This window comes from Artemia sp. Qi Xiang Cuo, chromosome 14, assembly GCF_049724085.1.
Source record: "Artemia sp. Qi Xiang Cuo chromosome 14, ASM4972408v1, whole genome shotgun sequence".
NCBI classification, from domain to species: Eukaryota; Metazoa; Arthropoda; class Branchiopoda; order Anostraca; family Artemiidae; genus Artemia; species Artemia sp. Qi Xiang Cuo.
The window spans coordinates 70,364,608-70,388,068 of record NC_142807.1 but is presented as its reverse complement, the minus strand read 5'-3'; the positions used below and the strand labels follow the sequence as shown (position 1 = coordinate 70,388,068).

The 23,461-nt window shown below is 35.5% G+C and overlaps 1 protein-coding gene across 2 annotated transcripts in view; it reads left to right on the top strand.

The window, feature by feature from the left end:
- The window catches only part of LOC148944807 (uncharacterized), a 288,793-nt gene that overhangs the window by 20,728 nt on the left and 244,604 nt on the right, over positions 1-23,461 (top strand). For both annotated transcript variants that reach the window (XM_089100223.1, XM_089100224.1), the window contains exon 2: positions 12,682-12,790. In XM_089100223.1, coding sequence (XP_088956349.1) covers positions 12,745-12,790 — 46 coding nt within the window. In that variant the 5' untranslated portion in view covers positions 12,682-12,744. The remainder of the gene's footprint in view (positions 1-12,681; positions 12,791-23,461) is intronic.

Genomic DNA, 23,461 nt, shown 5'->3' with positions numbered 1-23,461 from the left:
TACTTAGATTTGGTCAGTGTTATCAAACGTACTTGTCAAAAGACTTTGATAAAGAATTTACTCACTCTGATGCCTAGATTTTCTCAATTTTATAAATCATATCAGATAAAATACAATGATAAAGAATTTATTCACTCTGACACTGTCAAACATATCTGTCTAATGGTACTGATAAAACTGACAATATATGTTAACAGAATTTGGTCACTCTGACAGTTATGTTTTCATAATATTAACTGACATATCCGGCAAAGGATGTTGATAAAGAATCTATTCGTTCTGATACTTAGATTTTATCAGTTTTACCCGATGTATCTGACAAAAGATGTTGATAAAAAAAAATTTATTCACTCTGACATTTAGATTTTGTCAATTTTATCAAATATTTCTGAGAAATGAGGATGATAATGAATTTATTGACTCTGATACTTAGATTTTGTGAATGTTATCCGATGTATTCAACAAAAGAAGTTGATAAAGAATCTATTCACTCTGATACTTAGATTTTGACAATGTTATCCAACATATCTGACAAATGATGCTGATAAAGAATTTATTTAATCCGATACTTAGATTTTGTCAATTTACTCCGACGCATCCGACAAAAATGTTGATAAAGAGTTTAGTCATTCTAATACATAGATTTTGTCAATGTTATCCGAAGTATCTGAAAAATCATGTCGATAATGAATTTATTCACTCTGATACTTAGATTTCGATTATGTTATCCAACATATCTGACGAGAGATGCTGATAAAGAATTTATATAATCTGATAGTTTGATTTTGTCAATTTTCTCTGACCGATCCGACAAAATATGTTGACAAGCAATTTATTCATTCTAATAAATAGATTTTGTCAATGTTATCCGACGTATCCGACAAATGATGTCGATAAAAAAAGAAAAATAATTGAATAATTTCAAAGTCCAAAAACAAATTTAGTCAAAAAAAAAGTGCTACTACAAACAATATTTTTCTAATAGTAAAAGTCACGACTAACATTTCTATATCATTCTCATTTTGAATTTGGAAAATATTAAATGTGATTTTTTTATGTTTTAAGTATGTTTCATGTCATTCTAAGAGATGTAAAAAAAGTTGAAAAAAATACCATGTTAAAAAAAAGAAAAAGAAAAAAGGGGGAATGGAGGGTGGGAGAGGGCTGGAGGGGGAGGGTTTGAGGGAGAGAGGGGTATAGGGATAGGGGGAGGATTTGGGGCGCTAGAATCAGAAGAAATTGTCTGTCCGGTATGCATCTTGAATCATCGGGGTACGCATATTCTCACGATTATGCCATAAAAAGGCCCCGAAACAAGTCACTATTAAAACTTACCAAAAATCCAATTGATAAATCGAATGTACAAATAACTTGTTACGATATTGTGACGCTTAACATCTGTTGGCTAATGTCCCAGAAACAAAACATTGGATGTATTTCTAAAATCATAATATGTTCAATGGCTTGTTGGTTCAGACGAGTAAGGTGTCGTTTATTTACCTTAGAAAATCAGTGGTCTCACGTTCAATTCCTACATCCAACACAAATTTCATGAAATCAATGGGAATTTGCTTAGAATGTAAAAAATCATATCATTGGAAAAGAAAACATATCATCATTAGAGTACAATTAAAAAACATCAATAAAACACAATTGAAGTAAAAATGCATATATCAATACAATAAACATTCATATAAAAAAAACATTCAATAAAAAACAAAAAATATAAACCTACTTAGGCCCCTATAATATAAACTAAATTATCACAAATATCCAGATATATATAGAAAACATCACTTCAATAAAAAAAACAATACAATAAAATAAAACATCAAATATAAAAATCATAAAATCAACAATAAAAATGCATAAATATAAAACATCCATACAATAAAACACCAATACAGTAAACAATAATACATCCATAACAGCCTGAAAAACTATTAAAATCCATATATCCATACAATAAAACATCCATAAAAAAAAAAAATTAAATAAAACACGAACTATATAACAATAAGTATAATCAATCATAAAGTAACACACATATTCAACCAAATATCAAAAACCATCCCTGCAATAACAATCAGGCTCCCATACAATAAAACATCAAATAAAACACCAATACAATGAACAATAAAAATCCATAAACATAAAACATCCATATACCTGTCTTGTCCCTTTAATTGATACAGTAACGTCCCACCTGGCCGCTCTCTATCATTAATGCAGTAATGTTCCACCTGCCCTCTTAGATTGACACAGTAATGTCTCACCTGCACGCTACCTTTCATTGACGCCCGATACCTTTCATTGAAGCAGTAATGTCCCACGTGCCCGCTACCTTTCATTGACAGAGTAAAGTCCCACCTGCTCACTACCTTTCATTGACACAGTAATGGTCACCTGCCCGCTACCTATCGTTAGTACATCACTACTCCTCTCACGCCCACCTTTTCCTTAGACACATCCAATCCGAATTTTGAGATAGCAATTTTGTTCAACGTTGTTGAAAATTCTGGAAAAATATGTTTTTGAGGAGGACACTCCCCCACAACCCTCAGGGCAAGGGTTTTAAGTTATGCCCTGGGGTCATATAAGGTTTTTATAGAAGGCAATGTCGTAGAAACTTCAAAACAGGCTCATTCGATTAAAAATTCAAAGAGCTAGCGCCCTTTTTAATGGTCGAAACTGATTTGAGGCAACTAACACCCATTCCACGCCCACCATTTCCCCAAACACATCCAATAAAAATTTTGAGATAGCCATTTTGTTCAACGTTGGCCTAGGTGAAAGTTCTGGAAATTATATCTTTTAGCATGACACTCCCCTATCCTAAGGTCTCCAGGGCAAGTGTGTTAAGCAGGGTTGCCACCCCTTGGGATATTTCACTGTTTCTAGTGATTTTTTCATATTGCCTAAACAAACAAATCACTAAATTTGTATATAAATCACTAGATTATTAATGAAAATCACTAAATTAACCATAAAATCACTAAATTCTAGTGATTTTATTTTTCACCAGGTGGCAACTCTGGTTGTAAGTTATACCCTGATGGCATATATGGTTTTTGTGGAAGGAATGCTCGTATAAACTTCAGAGAGTGCTCATTTGATTGAAAATTGAAAGTTCTAGTTCACTTTTCAAGGGTAAAAGATATTGGAGGGTAACCAGCCCCCTCACGCCTTTTTTCCCAAATGAATCCAATAAAAATTTAGGAAAATTTATTTTGTTAAAAAAAGTTCAAAGATCTTTTAACAAAAAATCCGGTGTCAACACAACCCCCCAGAGCCCGGGTGCAGGGGTTGTAAGTTATGCCCTGGGGAAATATATGGTTCTTATGGAAGGGATGCTCGTAAAAACTTCAAAAAGGGCTCATTTGATTGGAAATTGAAATTTCTAGTTCACTTTTTAAGAGTCAACAGAGATTGAATGGCACCTAGCCCCCCCCGCCTTTCTTTCTCAAACCTATATGATAAGAACTTTGAGATAGCCATTTTTTAAAGAATAGTTCAAAAACCATATAACTAAAACTCTGAGGTCAACACAGCCCCCTAAGGTCCGAAGGCAGGCGTTGTAAGTTATGCCCTGGGGGACTATATGATTCTTATGGAAGGTATGCTCGTAAAAACTTCAGAGAGGGCTAATTTGATTGGAAAATGAAAGTTCTAGTTCAGTTTTTGAGAGTCAAAGGAGATTGGAGGAGAACTAGCCCCACACGCCCCTTTTTTCCCGAATGCATCCGATAAAAATTTTGAGATAACCATTAAGTTAAAAAAATTTCAAAATACAGATAACAAAAACTCAGGTGTTAACACACCCCCCCAGAGCCTGAGGGCAGGCGTTATAAGTTATGCCCTGGGGCATAAATGGTTCTTATGAAAAGGATACTCGTATAAACTTCAGAGAGGGATCATTTGATTGGAAATTGAAAGTTCGAGTTCACTTTTTAATAGTCAAAAGAGAACTGAGGGCAACTAGTCACTCCCCCCTAAGCCTTCTTTTTTCTAACCCATCTGATGAAAATTTTGAGATAGACATTTTGTTAAAAAAAAATAGTTCAAAGGTTGGATAAGAAAAACTCCCGTGTCAATACAACACCCCAAGGCCCGGAAGACGGTGTTCCAAGTTATGTCCTAAGGGCATGTATCGTTCTTATGAAAGGGATAATCGTATAAACTTCATAGTTGGCTCATTTGAATGGAAGTTGAAAGTTCTAGTTCACTTTTTAAGAGTCAAGAGATTTAAGGGCAACTAGCCCCCCCCATTCCCCTTTATTCCTCAAACCCATCCGCTACAAATTTTAAGATAGCAAGTTTTTTTTAAATTGTTCAAAAATTAGATAACAAAACTCCAGTGTCAACACAACCCCCCAGGGTTCAGGGGGTAGGCGTTGTAAGTGTTTTCCTGGGCACGTGTATGGTTCTTATGAAAGGGATGCTCGTATCATAGGCAGTACGCTAGCGCTGCCTAAGTAAAGAACGATGTGGGGATAAAGTGTTTTTTTCTCCATACCCGGGCACTTCGTATTGAAGGAGTTGTCGTAGAAACTTCAAAAAGGGCTCATTCAACTGGAAATTGGAGTGACTAGTGCCCTTTTTAATAGTCGAATGTAATTGGAGGGCAACTAGTCCCCCCCAAGCCCATCATTCCCCCAAACACATCCAATCAAAAGTGTAGATAGCCATTTTGTTCAGCGGAGTTGATTTCCAGAGAGAAAATATGTTTTTGAGGTGAGCACTCCCCCACAACCCTCAGGGCAAGGGTTTTAAGCTATGCTCGGGGGCATATAAGGTTTTTATAGAAGGCGTTGTCGTAGAAACTTCAAAAAAAGCTCAATCGATTGGAAATTCAAAGGACTAGTGCCCTTTTTAATAGTCGAACGTGATTGGAGGGCAAATATCCTCCCCCCTCCCCACGCCCATCATTCCCCCAAACATATCCAATAAAAATTTTGAGATAGCCATTTTGTTCAGCGTAGTTGATTTCCAGATAGAAAATATATTTTTGAGGAGGACACTCCCCCACAACCCTGAGGGCAAGGATTATAAGTTATGCCCTGGGGGCATATAAGGTTTTTTATTGGCATCTTTGTCTTAGAAACTTGAAAAAGGGCTCATTCTATTTGAATTTCAAAGGGCTAGTAGCCTACCCTTTTTAATAGTCGAAAGTGATTGGAGGGCAACTAACCCCCCTCTCACGCCCACCTCTTCCCCAAACAAACAAAACCAATATTTTTAGATAATCATTTTATTCAACCCCTCACCCCACAGCCCTCAGGGCAAGGGTTGTAAGTTATGCCCTGGGGGCATATAAAGTTTTTAATCAAAGGCACCTAGCCCCTCCGCCAAAGCCCATCATTCCCCCAAACACATCTAATCAAAATTTTAAGATAACCATTTCGTTCAGGGTAGTTGTTTTACAAATAGAAAATATGTTTTGAGGAGTACACTCCCCCACAGCCCTCAGGGCAAGGGTTTCAAGTTATGCCCTGGGGTCATATAAGGTTTTTATAGAAGGCGTTGTCGTAGAAACTTCAAAACAGGCTCATTCGATTAAAAATTCAAATGGCTAGTGCCCTTTTTAATAGTCGAAAGTGATTGGAGGGCACCTAATCCCCGCCCCCACGCCCATCATTCTCCCGAACAAATCCAATCAAAATTTTGAGATAGCCATTTTGTTCAGCGTAGGCTAGTTGATCTCCAGATAGATAGTATGTTTTTGAAGAGGACACTCCCCCACTACCCTCAGGGCAAGGGTTTTAAGTTATGCCCTAGGGGTATTTAAGGTTTTTATAGAAGGCGTTGTCGTAGAAACTTCAAAACAGGCTCATTCGATTGGAGGTTAGTCCCCTTTTTAATAGTCGAAAGTGATTGGAGAACAACTAGCCGCACCCCACGCCCATCATTCACCCAAACACATCCAATCAAAATTTTTAGATAGCCATTTTGTTCAGCGTAGTTGATTTCCAGATACAAAATATGTTTTTAAGGAGGACACTCCCCCAAGACCCTCATGACAAGGGTTTTCAGTTATGCCCTTGGGGCATATAAGGTTTTTATAGAAGGCGTTGTCGAAGAAACTTCAAAAAAAGCTCTTTCGATTGGAAATTAAAAGGGCTAGTGCCCTTTTTAATAGTCGAAAGTGACTGGAGGGCAATTAGCCGCCCCCCCCCCACGCCCATCATTCCCCAAAACACATCCAATAAAAATTTTTAGATAGCCATTTTGTTCAGCGTAGTTGATTTCAAGATAGAAAATATATTTTTGAGGAAGATACTCCCCCACAGCCGTCAGGGCAAGGGTTTTATGTTATGCCCTGGGGCCATATGAGGTTTTTATAGAAGGCGTTGTCGAAGAAACTACAAAAAAAGCTCATTCGATTGGAAATTCAAAGGGCCAGTGCCCTTTTTAATTGTCGAAAGTGATTTGAGGGCAATTAGCCTCCCCCCCACCCACGTCCATCATTCCCCAAAACACATCCAATAAAAATTTTTAGATAGCCATTTTGTTCAGCGTAGTTGATTTCAAGATAGAAAATATATTTTTGAGGAGGATACTCCCCCACAGCCGTCAGGGCAAGGGTTTTATGTTATGCCCTGGGGCCATATGAGGTTTTTATAGAAGGCGTTGTCGTAGAAACTTCAAAAAAGGACTCATTTGAATTGAAGTTCAAAGTGCTAGTGCCCTTTTTAATAGTCGACAGTGATTAGTGATATTTTTTGTTGTTGTTGTTGTTTAGACCAGGGCACTTCGTATCGAAGGAGTTGTCGTGGGAACTTCGAAAGGGGGCTCATTTGTTTGAAAATAGAAAGGGCTGGTGCCTTTTTAATAGTCGAAAGTGATTGGAGGGCAAATAATCCCCCTTCTACGCCGACCCTCCCATTTGCCCATTATGTTTAAAAACTAAATGTTGCCTTAAAATTAAATCAAAATGCACTGTGTTTATGCTAATTCCCAATAAGGCATCTCAGCAGTATCCCAAGAATGACTGAGAGAATTATGTTCAAACTTTCGGGGCTACTTCTGCTCTTGAAATTTAACCAAATCAAAATAGCGTAAGTGTATCCAAGCTATGAAAGAAAGTAAACAGATTTTTTTGCAAATGGTATCAAGTTTTCCATTTCAGGTCAACTAGAGGAGGTATGAAACTAAATTAAACAGGACTATTCGTGTCCAGATTTTTAAAAGGGTGTATGTTGTTAAAAATTTCTGAAAAATTTTCTCCAGCATACAAATAGCAGGCCAAACTATAAAGTCTTAAAAAACGAAAAGATTTAAAGTGTTATTTTTCCTGAAAAAACTATGTCAATATAAAACGAACAGAAATAAATTAAAAAAACTTTTTCCACAAAATAAGTTTTTAAAAGAAAAGTAAAGAACTCCCTTAAACAAAAAATGAGCAAAAATAAAATCAAATAATCTACCAAGCGTGAAACTACCACAAATCAGCATCGATAAATAAGTGAAACCCAAAACCCAGAGAAATTACAATAAATAACCGACTCAAAGTCAAAACGAGCAGAAATTAACATAAGTTGGGCGCAAAACCCCTATGCCTTCCCAAGGCGAGAACAAAATTGGCACTGTACTGAAAAAATACAAATGAATGTGCATTGTCAGTTTAATATACATATACTGATATCAGTAATGCGCAAATTTTGTTCTGGCCTTGGGAAGGCATATGGGTTTTGCGCCCAACTTACGTTAATTTCTGCTCGTTTTGAGTTTGACTCGGTTATTTCTTGTAATTTCTGTTCGTTTTGGGTTTCATTTATTTATCGTTGCTGATTTGTGGTAGTCTCACGCTTGATAGATTATTTGATTTTATTTTATCTCATTTTTTGTTTAATGGAGTATTTTACTTTTGTTTTAAAAACCTATTTTGTGGAAAAAGGTTTTTTTAATTAATAAACTTCAGAGAGGCTCATTTGATTGGAAATTGAAAGTTCTAGCTCACTTTTTAAGAGTCAAAAGACATCCGAGGGCAAATATCAACGCCCCCCCCCCACACCCCCTTTTTCCCCAAGCCTATCCTATAAAATTTTTAAAATAGCCATTTCAATAAAAATAATTCAAGGGTCAGATAAGAAAAACTCTTGTGTCGACGCAAACCCCATGACCCGGAGGCAGGCATTGTAAGTAATGCTCTGGGGGCATATATCGTTTCAAGGAAGAGACGCTTGTATAAACTTCGGAGAGTTTTCTTTTGATTGGAAATTGAAAGTTCTCGTTCCCTTTTTAAGAATCAAAAGAGATTGAAGGGCAAATAGCCCCCCCCCCATGCCCTAAATGCATCAGATAAAAAGATAGACATGTTGTTAAAAATAGTTCAAAGTTCCGATAACAGAAAATCCAGTGTCGAGACAGCCCCCAGGGTCCGAGGGTAGGCGTTGTGAGTTATGCCCTGGGGGCATATATGGTTGTTATGGATGGGTGGCTCATATAATCTTCATAGAGGCCTCATTTGATTGGAAACTGAAAGTTGTAATTCACTTTTTTGGAGTAAAAAACTTATCAGAAGGCAGCTAGCCTCCCCCCCCCCCCACACTCAACTTATTTTTTTCACAGACTCACTTCATGTAGAAGAAGGGGTCGTCGTATAAGCTTCAAAGGGGGCTCAGTTTAAAGGGGGCAAACTGTTTTTACTTTGATATTGTTACTTTGATGCCAGTTTTGATACTTTGATGAAGGTTTGATTTTTTTTTTAAGTTTGATTTTGAAATAGGGAATTTTTAAAAACTTGAAACTTTTTGCAATCAAAAACAAAAAAAAATTTAAAAAAACTTTTGGAAAAATAAGTTTTGCAAAGAAAAGTAAAAGCCATTTTAAACTATGCTCAGCAAATACAAATTCGTGTTAAAATTCAAACTCAAAACGACCAGAAATTACTATTAAAGAATAATGAAACCCAAAACAAACAGAAATTAAATAAACAATCATAGGAAAAAACATACAACAAGTAATAATATAAATGAATAAATAGATCTTAAAGCGAGTAATGATTAGGTTGAATATGAAAATCTAGCTTAAAACAAAAAAAAAATATTTTGCTATTGAAGTATAAATGAAACTTAAAAAGAACAGAAATAAAATACACAATCAATACAAACAAACATAAAATAGATATTAATGTAAACGAATAAATAGATCTTAAAACGAGTGAAACTTAAATAGAATATGCAATCAAGCTTGAAACGAACACAAATCACTACAAACAAGAGTTTCGATTTTGCCTCCTTTTCTCACTGTAAAAGTCTAAAACCTACTGGGTCATTGGCACTTTACTGAAAACTATATGCGTCTTGAACAGTCTTGGAAAGCATAAACAACATCAAATTGAATATTTGATAAATAATGATATTAATTGTTTAAAGATCCATCAGTTAAAGAATTTATTTCACTCTAATTTTATTTTTTTTTTCAATGCTGTAATATCTTTAAAATAAATTTTATTTAATGTAATTCGTTTTAATTGACACGCAAATGATGCAGTTGATTATTGGGTTTTATTTACTGATAAAGAAGGGGGCAGTATCCAAACTCTTGTTTGTAGCTAACCTATATTCGCCTGGAACAACTTTAGAAAGAAATAATAAATTAAACTGAATATTTGATGTATAACGATATTAATTACTGAAAGCTCATCAGTTCAAAATGTTACTGTAATTTTAATGTTTATTTTCAATATTAAGTACAAAAGAAAATATTTGTAAAAAAAATTGGTTATCAGTAAAGCGCCAGTGACGCAGTAGATTTTAGACTTTTACAGTGAGAGAAGGAGGCGATACCCAAACTCTTGTTTATAGTGATTTTTGTCCGTTTCAAGCTAGATTTGCATATTCAATTTACGTTTCACTCGTTACAAGATTTTTTATTCATTTATGTTAATATCTATTGTACGTTTGTTTTCATTGATTGTTTATTTAATTTCTGTTCGTTTTAAGTATAATTTATATTGCAATAGCAAATTTTTTTTTCGTTTTTAGCTTGATTTTCATATTCAATCTAAGCATTACTCGCTTTAAGATCTATTTATTCATTTATGCTATTACTTGTTGTATGTTTTTGCTAAGATTGTTTATTTAATTTCTGTTCGTTTTGGTTTTCATTTATTCTTTAATAGTTATTTCTGGTCGTTTTGAGTTTGAGTTTTAACAAATTGGTATTTGTATCTGCTAAGCTTAAGTTTAAAATGGCCTTTACTTTTCCTTGAAAACTTATTTTTCAGAGAGTTTTTTTTTTTAAATTAATTTTTGAAAAAAAAGGATGTACCTAACGTACTCTCTATAATGATACTTTCTAGACGTTTAGAGATCCTTTAAATAAAGTTTTAAAAGAAATGCAATTTAGTTTTAGGAATCGTAGAGGATGCGTTGACAAATTTCTCACTCTTAGATTAATAACTGATAACTGTCTGAATCATGAAATGTCTTTAATCCTCAATTATATAGATTACGAGCAAGCGGTTGATTCAACTGATACAAGAACTTTAGCGAAGGTCTTACCCTTGTATGGTATACCAGATAAATGAATTGAAGTGATTAGTGCTATGTACGAAAATATATTGCTGCGGTTAAGTTAGGGAATGAGGTTAGTAGCTGGTTCCTTATTGAATTAGGAACTCAAGCAGGGGTTCATTTTATCCCCAGTTATATAGAGCATTTGGTTGGTATTTTTTCAATGGAATAAGACAAAGGCAATGGGAGAAAATGGAATCAAAAAGGAAATAAAACTTTCCTAGACTTAGAATATCCTGATGATTTGAGTGTCCTGAATGACAATTTTAGAAAAATGAATGATTTTTTTGGGGTTTTGAGAGTTCGGAATGCAAAGAATAGTTTTGAATAATAGTAATAAGAAACCTTAGTCGCTTAGACTGGGAATAAGTGAAGGTGAAGAGGTGACGCTGGGTAGCGGCAAGGTCAATCAAGTTCATAGCTTCTCTTACTCAGGTAGTAGATAGTTGTAGTAGTAGTGGGTTGTAAAAATGGCATAGATGCAACATCTCAGGCACTGAATAAGGTATTGAGTTGAAACTTTCTGGAAAAGTTTTAGGGTTTTTAAGCTAAATAAAAAGGTATTAGGTGCTGCCGAAAGGGTGGATCAGCAATATCTGAGGAACGGCAGAGTCTATTAAGATGAAGCTTTCAGGGCTACTACTATCGCTACTACTGCTACTGCTATTAAGCAAAATCAAAAGGGTTAAAGGGCATCCAGACTGTAAAAAGGTCATAGATAGTATGTTTCAAAACAGAAAAAGCTATTAAGTTTTCATTTCAGGGAAACTTTAGAGGGGTGTAATAACAAATAAATTTTACTATGTGCATCCAGATTTTCAAAAAAGTGCATCAAATTAAAAATTTCAGGGCTAGTTCAATTACTACTGCTACTGCGACTATTTATGACTCAGCAAGTTTTTGGGGATGTTGAACTGAATTAAAAGTGAACTAAATTTCAAATGTGTATCCAAGTTTGTCAGAAAGGCGTATTTGTGATGTACAAAGGTCTAGTGCCCATTTTAGTAGCCGAAAGTGATTTAAAGGCAACTAACCCCCCTCTCTCGCCCACCTTTTCCCCAAACACATCCAATCAAAATTTATAGATAACCATTTTGTTCAGCGTTGTTGATTTCCAGATAGAAATTATGTTTTTGAGAACACTCGCCCACAGCCCTCAGGGCAAGGGTTGTAAGTCATGCCCAGGGGGCAGATAAGGTTTTTATAGAACGCGTTGTTGTAGAAACTTCAAAAAGGGCTCATTCGATTGGAAATTGAAACGGCTAGTGCCCTTTTTAATAGTCGAAAGTGATTGGAAGGCAACTAACACCCTTTCCAAGCCCACCATGTCCCCAAACATATCCAATCAAAATTTTGAGATAGCCATTTTGTTCTATGCAGTTTAAAGTTCAGGAAATGGTCTAGTGTCCTTATTAATAGTCGAAAGTGATTTGAGGGCAACTAAACCCCTCTCTCGCCCACCTTTTCCCCAAACACATCCAATCAAAATTTTTAGATAGCCCTTTTGTTCAGCGTTGTTGATTTCAAAACCCCTATGCCTTCCCAATTCCAGAACATAATTTGCGCTTTACTGAAAAAAAAAACAAATGAATGTGCATTTTCAGTTTAATATACATATACTGATATGTAGTAATCAAAATGTTAATATTATTTGATTTATTAAAGATAAAAAAGTAAAAACATTTAAATTTTTTTCAGTAAAGTGCAAATTATGTTCTGGCCTTGGGAAGGCATAGGGGTTTTGAGCCCAACTTATGTTAATTTCTGCTCGTTTTGAGTTTGACCCGGTTATTGATTGTAATTTCTGTTCATTCTGGGTTTCATGTATTTACTGATGCTGATTTTGTTGTAGTTTCACGCTTGGTAGATTATTTGATTTTATTTTTGCTCATTTTTTGTTTAATGGAGTTCTTTACTTTTCTTTGGAAAACTTATTTTGTGAAAAAGTTTTTTTTAATTAATATCAGTATTTATCAAAGTGTCAATCCACATTCGTATAGTTCTTTCAGTAATCTTGGTTATTATGGTTTTTTTTTATGTTGTGAGAAATAAAACACAGAGCTCAAAATAAGAATTGGTTTCAGTAAAGTGCAGATTACGTTCTGGCCTTTAGAAGGTTTAAACACTTCAATGCTTTCTCTTATTTTTTTTTTATTTTTAGAAAAGAAATATAGGATGAGTTGAAAATGACTGAAGGAATTAAAAGCATCCAAAGAGGTTAGCTATGGCCTGTTCGGGTCTAACCGGTATTCAGCTATTTATTCTATCAGGTATTTATAGCTTTTATACGCTTTTTATTTAAGAAGTTCTTAAGTTAAAACTGTGACTACAATAATTTCTTGGCAAATGAAAGAGTAACTTGTCACTAATTCTTTTATTTATTTTGTTATCTTAAATTAGAGGTATAAAAATCTTAAATTCTTACAGGTAAGTTTTGTTCCTGCCATAGAATGGGTGCCTATTTAAGAGATATTTCTTTGCTCTTCAGTGAAAACTACAATTTAAAATTGAAATTTACAGCAAGTTTAAATTTTGTTACAAAGTCCTGTTGAAAAAATAAGTCATATTTTTTAGTAAGTGCATTGACTCCAGCCAGTTCGACATTATTTACCGTATATATATTTTTACCAGGTGCATGCGTAGCTATAGATACAAAAGATAAGAAATCCGGAAAGACAATGTTGGTTCATGTAGAAGTTTGTCGTATAGAACTGTTAGTAAAGAATGAACTGTGCCAATAGTAACTGAGACTCTAAAAACTAATTTTGTTTTTTAACATTAAAATAATCCGCTTTTCACCATAGCTCCAAATATCTAAAAAGTTTAAAACGTTCTTTAAAAGTTAAATTTAAAAAAATTGAAATTGGGATTCACCAAATCCACTAAAATGGAGATTAATTTTGATGACAAATGCGGCAGCAAATACGATATACCAAATTGCCCTCTAACCATGATTTAAAGCTCCTATGTAAAATCAGGTAAGTCACATTTTTCCCACCCAAAAAAAGCTTTAAGGACGAGTGCTCATTCGCTTGTGTCTTTTTTCCTCGTGCGTGGTCAAGCCCACCCAGTGGTTGAAAACCTAGAGAAGGGGCTTATTCAAGTTGAAATTCAAAGCTCTAGTTGATTTTTCTTAGGTGTGAAAGAAATCGTGCCTTATAAAAGTGCCGTTTCTGTCATTCTGTATTACAAAATAGAATTTTTGATCAGATCAAGGCAAAATGCTTTCGAGAAAAACTATATGACAGTTAATCGGCTTGAAACAACCAAAACGCAAAATACATAGCATTATGCACATTATGCTAAGTTTCACATTATGCCACAGAAAAGTGAGAATTTTTTGTATTTTGTGCCGCGTAACAAAAACGTTGGCCTAACCTGGGCAAAGAAAAACAATTTTGATAAATGGTCTGCTTAAATATATATTGAATCGATATATAAATAACATCCTAGTTTTGGAGGTAATAATACCAAGTAGTTAGGATCCGTATAAAATAAACTCTTATTCTATAGAATGCAATTTTTGTATAGAATATTTTCTTCCTAATGTTTATCCAGTATCACATAGCTGCACATCAGCCAGGGAAGAGGAGTAGGAAGTCAATGAATATGTCTGAGGAGGGGTGGGAGAGACTCTCAGAGTCTGAAAAGTGGATTATTTGCACCAAATGTAAGTTTCACGGTGAGGCTGTCGTGAAAAGTCCGTCAGATAAATATGGAAGAGAGCCAACATTTCTTCATTTGGAAGAATATATTTCTAATAAGTATTTAGGTCGATTCTAAGGGAACAATAGCTCTCCTTTTATTGCAGAAAAAAACTGAGATAAAGAAGTTCATAATCATGTAATTACCTGCATAAAGGTAAGAAAAGGATGGAATGTGTTGCCATAATAAATAATTGTCCAGTGGAAATTTCTCTACTTTTCTCTAAGGGACATTAATTTTGGATACGAAAGAAGATTTAAAGTGTAAACATCTTCCCAGCACTAGGGCCCAGCACAGAGCCCAGAGGCACAAAACACTTCACAGGAAAAGACGATAAAGCTGCATCATTTAAATCAACTTTAAGGGACCTACCATAAAGACAGCTCTCAAACCGGTTTAGGCAATTTCCATTTAGTCCAAGACTTCTCATTCGATGAAGCAACACTTGGTAGTCAACCGTGTCAAACGCTTTTCTAATGTCAATGACAATAGACATAGGTATGCCACCTGAGTTTAATGGACAGTTAAAACTTCGAACCATGTGCTCTAAGGCGTGCGTCGTAGAGTTAACCTTACGAAACCCAAGCTGTGTCTGACTCAAAGGCCCATTAATCTGAAGGAGATTACAAAGCCATTTATGTACAACTTTTTTCAGTATCTTTTAAAAGATAGGTATAATTGATATGGGTCCAGCTTTCTGTATCTGCCTTGAGACCACCTTTGTGAAGGGGAATAACCTTCATCACCTAAAGCTGCACAGGAAAACTTTTCTTTTCTAGGGAAAGATTTATGGTAAAAACAAGACAGGGAAGAATATATTTTAAAATAACTTTAAGAGCTCGAAGGAACAAACCATCAACTAAAAAAAAAAAAAAAAATGCAAATGATTTTGCATTGTCAGTTTATTGTACATATGCTGATATTTATTCCTTAAAATATCAATTAATTTTTGATTTATTAAAAGTTATAAAGTGAAAACATTTAAAAGAAATTTTTTCAGTAAAGTACAAATTATATTCTGGCTTTTAGAAAGCATAGGGGTTTTGAACCCTAATAAGTTTCTGCTTATTATTAAGCAGAAACTTATTTTTAGTTTTTCATATTAGTTTCTGCTCGTTTTGAGTTTGAATCTGTTATTTATTTTAATTTCTGTTCGTTTTGGGTTTCAGTTGTATGCATGGTAGATTATTTGATTCTATTTTTGTTCATTTTTGGTTTTATGGAGTTCTTTACCTTTTTTTTGTAAACTCAATTTGTGGAATTTTTTTTAATTAATTTCTATTTGTTTTATATTGACACAGTCTTTTTCAGGGAAAAAGAAAATAACAGTTTGCATCATTCCGGTTTTTCTTTTAGAATCTATATTTTGGCCTGCTATTTATATGCTGGAGAAACTTTTTCAGCATTTTTTAACAACATAAATTCCTTTGAAAATCACGACACAAATAGTAGTGTTTAATTTAGTCATATACATCCTTTAGTTGAAATGGTAAATAAAAGTTAACATCATTCCCAAAGAATTATATCTATGCTCTTTAACAGCCTGGATACACTTATACTCTTTTGATTTAGTAAATTTTAAGAGCAGAAGTAGTAATAGAGGTAGCTCCGAAATTTTAAACTTAATACCCTCAGTCGTTCTTGGTATATTACTGAGATCTCTTAATGGCAACCAGAATACAAACAGTGTGTTTTGATTTAATTTTAAAATAACATTTAGTTTTTAAGCATAATAGGCAAATAACATAACTGTGAGGTTGACCTACCCAATAAACCTAGAGATATAGTTACTAGACCCTTCAACTATGCTGAAAAAATGGCTGTCTTAAAATATTGATTTGAAGCGTCTGGAAAATTATGAGCTAAAGAGGAGGGATAATTGCCTTCCAATCACTTTTGACCCTTAAGAGGGCACTAGAACTACTGAAATTCAATCAAATTAGCTCCTGTAAAATATCAATGATATTACTAGCTATGATAGAGCATCGCTGCCTATGTCCTTATATGCCCTATAGTGCTTACATACCCTTTTAATAGCTGTATGCATATAGGTTTTCGCTTAATTGAAACTCCTCCTAACCGTTCCCTAGAAGTTTCAACTTGATACCATTAGTGTCGTTAGTTACAGTAACCGTAGAAGCAGCATTAAATGGATACACTCTGTGTCTTCTGACTAGCTCAAAATCCACAACCTATGAAGGTATGAAGGGTGAAACTTTCAGAAAATATTTCTGTCGTACGGATGACAACCTGCCATTCGTATGCAGGTTATCAGAAGGGCATATCAGCAATATCTCAGGAACAGTTTCCTAATATATCGCTTGTTGTGTACCCCCCACAAAGCTTGTTGTGGGGGATGTTGAACTAACAAAAAGACAATATTTGTGTCATAATACTAATGCTTCTATTCCTACAACTACTGCTACTAAAGCTAAGACTACTAAACTGAACTCCTACTGCTACTACTATATTTACTGGTGCTACTACTACAACTGATAAACCTAAGCGTATTAAGACGAAAACTTTGGGCAATATTGTAACTGTATTGAAATAAATCGAAAAATACTATGGCCATATAGGTTGTCAACAGGACGTATCAGTAAACCAGTTGATAGTATTAAGTTAAAATTTCATCCTGTGTTGAAAGGGGTGTTTAAAAAAAGGTGCTATTTGCATACCGCTACTAATGCTACGACAACTATTGTTACGCATAAGTGCTGAACCTCAATGCTGAAAAATTGATGTCTCAAAACTTTGTTTGGATATCTGTTATGAAAAATGATGGGCGGGGGGGGGGGGGGGTCTCTCAATTCACTTTGAGTGTTGAAAAGGGCACTATAACTTCCAATTTAAAAACAAATGAGACCCATCTAAATTTAATACGACCACCCATTTCCTAAAAAAATTAAATGCCCCCAGGGCATAACTTAAAGCCCTTGCCCTAGGGTTCAAGGGGGAGTGGTGTGCCAATCCTGGAAGCATTACTGTATGCTCTTTTGACTATTTTAAACAAAATTACCTTCGCACAATTTCAATCAGATGTATTTGGTGAAAAGAACGGTAATTGGGTGGGGGGGGGGGTGCTACTTGACCTCCATCACTATTGACTCTTAAAAGAGAACTAGAAATTCCAATTTCAACCAAATGAGTCACCTCTAAAGCTTATACAACCATCCCTTCCATAAGAACCTTAAATGCCCCAAGGACATAACGTATGACCCTTGCTCTTAAGCTCTGGTGGTTTGTATCAACCCCAAAAGCCTTGTTATATGATATTTGGACTATTTTGAATGAAAGGATTGTACAAATATATATTGGATACATCTCAGGAAAACACATTGTGTTTATGTGTGTGTGTGTGGAGGGGGGGGGAAGTGGATGCATTCTGATCACTTTGACTTTTAAAATGGCATTAGAACTTATGATGACCAATCCAATGAGTCCCTTCCAAAGCATATACGACCACCTTTTTTATAAGAACCTTTTATGCTCCAAGGGCATAACTCACAACCCTTTCCCTGAGAGCTGCAGTGGTGGTGGGGGGGGGGGGGGTTGACATCCTCACTGAAATAATTTCCAAAACTTTCAATTAATAAAATTATTATTTCCAAATTTTTATTGGAGGGGTTAAGGCAAATTCTGAGCTTGGAGGGGGCTGTTTGCTCTCAAATCCCTTTGACTCCTAAAAAGGGCACGATAACTTCCAATTTCAAATCAAATAAGCCCCATCTGATGTCTATACGACCAGCCATTCTATAAAAACCTTATATGCCCTCATTATATAACTTACAACCCTATCCGCAGGGCTATTTCATAATTTCAATCAGATGCATTTGGTGAAAAGAGGGGTTGTAGGGGAGGGGGGGGGGGTTAAATGCCCTTCATCACTTGTGACGCTTAAAAAAGAACAAAACTTCAAATTTTCAACCAAATGAGCCTCTTCTAAAGTTAAACAACCATCCCTTCCATAAAGATCTTAAACACCCTCTGGGCATAACTTACAGCCCTTGCTCCTAATCCCTGGGGATTGTTTCAACCCCAAAATCCTTGTTATATGATATTTAGACTTTTTTTAATAGAATGGATATCTCAAAATTTCTATTAGATGCATTTCGGGACAGTACAACATGTGTTTGTGGGAGAGGGGGGGGGGGGGGCTAGCTGTCCTCTGATCAATTTGACTCATAAAAAGAGCGCTAGAGCGTCTGATTACCAATCCAATGAGCTCCCCTCCGGAGTTTATATGACCATCCTTCCCATAAAAACCTTGTATGCACCCAGGGCATACCCTAACAGTGGGGGCTGGGGGGATTTGTTATCCTTAAAGACATAATTTTCGGACCTCTCAAATACGTTAAACAAAATGGTTATCTCAAAATTCTGATTGGAATTGTTTGGGGAAATCATGGGTGTGGGTGGGGGGGGGGTAATTTGCCCTCCGATCACTTTCGACTAATACAAAAAGGTATTGGTCCTCTCAATTTCCAGTAGAATGAGTCCTTTTAGAAGCTTGTACGACAACACTTTTCTATAAAAACCTTATATGCCCCGAGTGCATAAGTTACAACCCTTGTTCTGAGGTCTATAAGTGGGGGATGTCATCCTAAAAGACATAGTTTCCAGGCCTTCCAACTACGTTGAACAAAACGGCCATATCAAAATGTGAATCGGAAGTTTTTGGGAAAACGATGGCTGTGGTTAGGGGATTCTCCCTTCCATTACTTTCGACTATTAAAAAGGGCAATAGCCCTCTCAATTTCCAATCGAATGAACCCTTTTTGGAGCTTATGCCACAACACTTTCTACAAAAACTCTATGCACCACCAGGCCTTAGCTTACAACCTTTGCCCTGGAGGCTGTGGGGGGTTTGTCATCCACAAAGACATAATTTCCAGACCTTTCATCCACGTTGAACAAAATTGCTATCTCAAAATTTTGATTGAATGTGCCTGGGGAAATGATAGGCGTCAGAGGGGGGTTAGTTGCCCTCCAATCGCTTTCAACTATTAAAAAAGGCTCTATACCTTTCAATTTTTAATCAAATCAGCCCTTTTTGAAGTTTCTACGACAACGCTTTCTATAAGAACCTTATAGGCCCCTAGGGCAAAACGTACAACTCCTGCCATGAGGGGTTTGGGAGGGGGGTTGTCATCCTCAAAGATCTACTTTCCAAAATTTTCAACTATGTGAACAAAATGGCTATCTCAAAATTTTGATTGGATGTGATTGAGGAAATGGTGAGTGTGAGAGGGGGGTTAGTTGCCCTCCAATTACTTTTGACTATTAAAAAGGGCTCTAGCCCTCTCAATTTCCAATCGAATTAGCCCTTTTGAAGCATGTACTGAGGGTTATGGGGGTTCTTATTCTCAAAGACATAATTTTCAGACCTTTCAATTACCTTGAACAAAATGGCCGTATCAAAAAAGGGGGAAATGCGAATCGATGTTCTGATTATAGGCCGATTACTGTTTCGTGCCAGATTAGTTAAGTTTTTGAGTTAGTTTTGTTAAAGTGTCTGGAGTCTTGTAGCCAAGGCGTGAATCAAATTGGGTTCCGTAAGGGGCTAAGAATGGATGCTGCTCTTACCCTCCTTTCAAGAATAATATCCTTTTGTAAGCAATCAAATAGAGTTTATACACTTGCGTTAGATTTTGCGGCGGTGTATGATTCAATTATCAATTCTTGGGCTGTGACTGCGCTTCTGAAGAATAATGTCTCACTACCAATAGTTTTGGTTTTAAAAAAGTGGTATGGCTTCTCTCGTATTCGTATTGAGTGGAAGAATCAGTTTAGTGATTATTATATTAAGTTATGCAGGGGACTGAGGCAAGGAAGCATTATTTCTCCTTCGATTTTCAATATTACTGTTTCGGGGCTATTTGATCAAATTCAGTTGACTTTTATTTATGGTTAAGGTTATGTTATTGCTTACGCAGATGATTTACTCCTTTTGAGTCGATCACTTCAGTCACTTCAACAGAATGTAGATTTTTTAACAAAGGTTTTTAGTGGGCATGGACTTCGTTTTCGCCCTGAGAAGTGTCAGTTTTTAATTCTTGGTCCTAAGGTTAATGATCTCGTTAATTCAGAAATTTCTGTCCGTATTTATGATAGTATTTTAAAATCTTTGGAATCTTTTTTGTGTCTTGGTGTGCCTTATGGACCACCTTTAGCTCTATGCCGTGCTTCTATTTCTACTTTTCCACAGATTTTACTTTTTTCATCGCTTCTCCCGTTTTTTAGAATTAGTAATATTCCGCATGTAAAAACTACCTTTTTTAATTTTGCTAAGCTCCTTTGCCGCTTTTTTAAATCAAATAATTTTTTAATGAATACATATAAAATAAAAGCCCTGTTGATGGAGAAAAAACAAAATAAATTTTTATCTAAATTACGTCTTTTTTCTCATAATTTGTATAAAGCTGCGCATGAAGCTTAGTTTTTTTATTTATTAATTATTGAATGAAGTGTTAATTTTGAAGTGTTAATTTTAATTGTTAATTTATTAATTATTGAATGAAGTGTTAATTTGTGTGGTAAGCTTGATTGAAGGCCTTTGCGCGATTGTTGTTATAAGTAGAAAAGGGGGTGCCAGTCCGATCAGAACACCATATATGGGCATAGAGTCCCTAGGGAGAACACGTGGTAATGTCAGTCCCACGCCCACACCAAATATGGGCATGGAATCCCCAGGGAGAATGATTACGTAATCGAAGTGGGTCAATGACCAAATTTCCCAGGTCGATTTATTTGTTGTTGTTATTTGGCGAAGTGCACGCTCGGGGCGAATGTTAAGATCCAGGAATAAGAAACAGTATCACGTGTTTCCTTCTAAACCAATCAGAAGGCTGGCTTACATATCCTTCTAGACCAATCAGAGGCTCGCTTACATATTAGCGGCGGAGGATTGCAGAGAATATGAGGAAAGGATTTTTTGCTATAGTTTCTATTAGTCTGTGAATAGAATTCAAAGGAGTGAGAAGAATAACAGTTTGACTTTACTCATTTGGATTTATATTTGTGTGTTGATGATGATGAGTGGAATGTTTACCCTATTAGAAGTTGATAGTGGAGTTGATGGCAATAATACAAGAGCACCAAACATTGCGGTGGAAATCACGAGAGGATCACAACTTTGTCTGGAATGGGATGAAGTATATGCAAGATATATGATATCTTTGAACAAACTTAAAATAGAGGATCAATTATGCTTCGCTGCTAAAGTTGATATAGAATATGTGAATAGACTTCAATATGCTTTAAGTGCGTTTGTGAAACATATCGAAGACAATAAACTCTATCGCTAATTGTACATGCTTAGTATTATAATTGTTGTAAATGTTCAATAAAATTGTTTCAAAATCAAAAATGTTGTTTTTCTGATTAGGCTAGGTTAGGACTAACGAATCAGGGTCAGTCTGGAATCAACAGTCACAGTAAAAGTACTGAAAAATTAATATATTTGAGAAAGTGAGAATTAGATCATATCTAGTGCTTATGGAAAAACGTTTGATTCTGGATGATGATTTTCTCGAGTTATCTTTTCAACGCAGGATATTCTCTCGGGAAACACTTGACAATATAATGAGGACTGATTATCCCCCATTGGACTACTGTATGAAACTTTTAAGATGTGATTCAAGTGCTTATAGTCAATTTATTGATATATTAATTGGAACAAAGCAGAATAATATCGTGGATATACTTTTGAGAACATTGCCAATGGATTCAATGTAGATGGCTCCCCCATTCGAAAGAGGTAACATCACAGAGTTACACCTCTCCCCATTCCCTTCACTGAATTTATCGAGCGAGGACGATCAGTTTCGTTTTAGCTGTGAGAGAGAGTTGACATCGGAAACCAAAAAATGTTCTATACATATCCATTGTGCATGTACACTCTTGGCAGTTGGACTCAATGTGAGAATTGTAATATTATTGATGACTATAGTGAAAAGTGTAAATTATGTAATCCTTGTAAATTACATAGAGGCTATGCAGTACAAATTAAAGGATGTAATTTATGTCTTGAAAAGCTTTGTGACTCTCACCCTAGAGGGCACCTGTGCTCCAATTGTCACTATGATAAATGTAATCAGTGGGAGAATACTTACCCCGCTATGATTGGAAAGAATCCCAAACGTGATTTTAGTTTATTGATACGAGATTGGTATCGTCGTGGATTTAAATTATTCTGGGAGGAGGAGTCTGGTCAGCGATTCAACTGTTGGGGTAACAAGACAATTTGGTTTCTACGTCATCGTTGTGACAACACTGCCTATTATGACTATAAACCAAGTGATTTTTATTTGGAAGTTACCGAATGTGATTCACCATTTGAAAACACTGTATGTGATATTGCTTCAAATAGACAGATTGAAACTCGTGAATTTCATAATATGAATGCAAATATTATCATTGACTATACAAAGCGATATGACAAGAGTGAAGTTACATTGTACTGTAGAAAATATGACCCTGACTTTGCAGTCAATCAAGATCAATATACAGTGAATCCAAATGATTTACCGGCATTAGTGGTTCACGACAGTTGCCTATACATCGAAGAAGAAGAAATCTAAAGTGAAGATTTAAAGACATTGTTGTATATATATATGCATTTTATTAATAAACAAATTCACAAACATTTTTTAAGCACTTTACTCTTAGGAAACTGATATCAATACTGTATAGGTCTGAGAGCATATTTTCCACTAGAAAGTCGTTCAGACGTGGATTGTCACTATAAATGTGGAGAAACTGCTTGTAAGTATATCCGCGACATCGGAACACAAAAAATAGTAGTGCATGGAAGCCACAGCTTTTAGTCGTTAGATCCTGCACCCTCTTCCGATCTTGAATAATAGTTTTCCCACTGCTCTCAATATAGTTGCTTATGTGGGGTGTGTAAAATGTATAGGGTAAACCAAGAGGATCAAAAAATTCAATCGTCTTCATTGTTTGAAAGATGCACAGCCAATGACCCGTCAGCACAGTCGACGAACTGCTATTAACAATAATCAAGATATTGTTCACACTTTGAGTTTTTCCAAGAAAGTCCGAGGGTAGACAATAGGATTTGTACTGGGACATGTATGGATCCATATTAAATACATTGATTATTTGACTGGTGTTCATGGCGCCAAGTCTAGTAGAACACTGCCTTCGGGAGTGATTTCCCAATAGGCTTAGTATTGATTAAGTGAGATTAGCGCAATACTCTCAGCCAATGGATC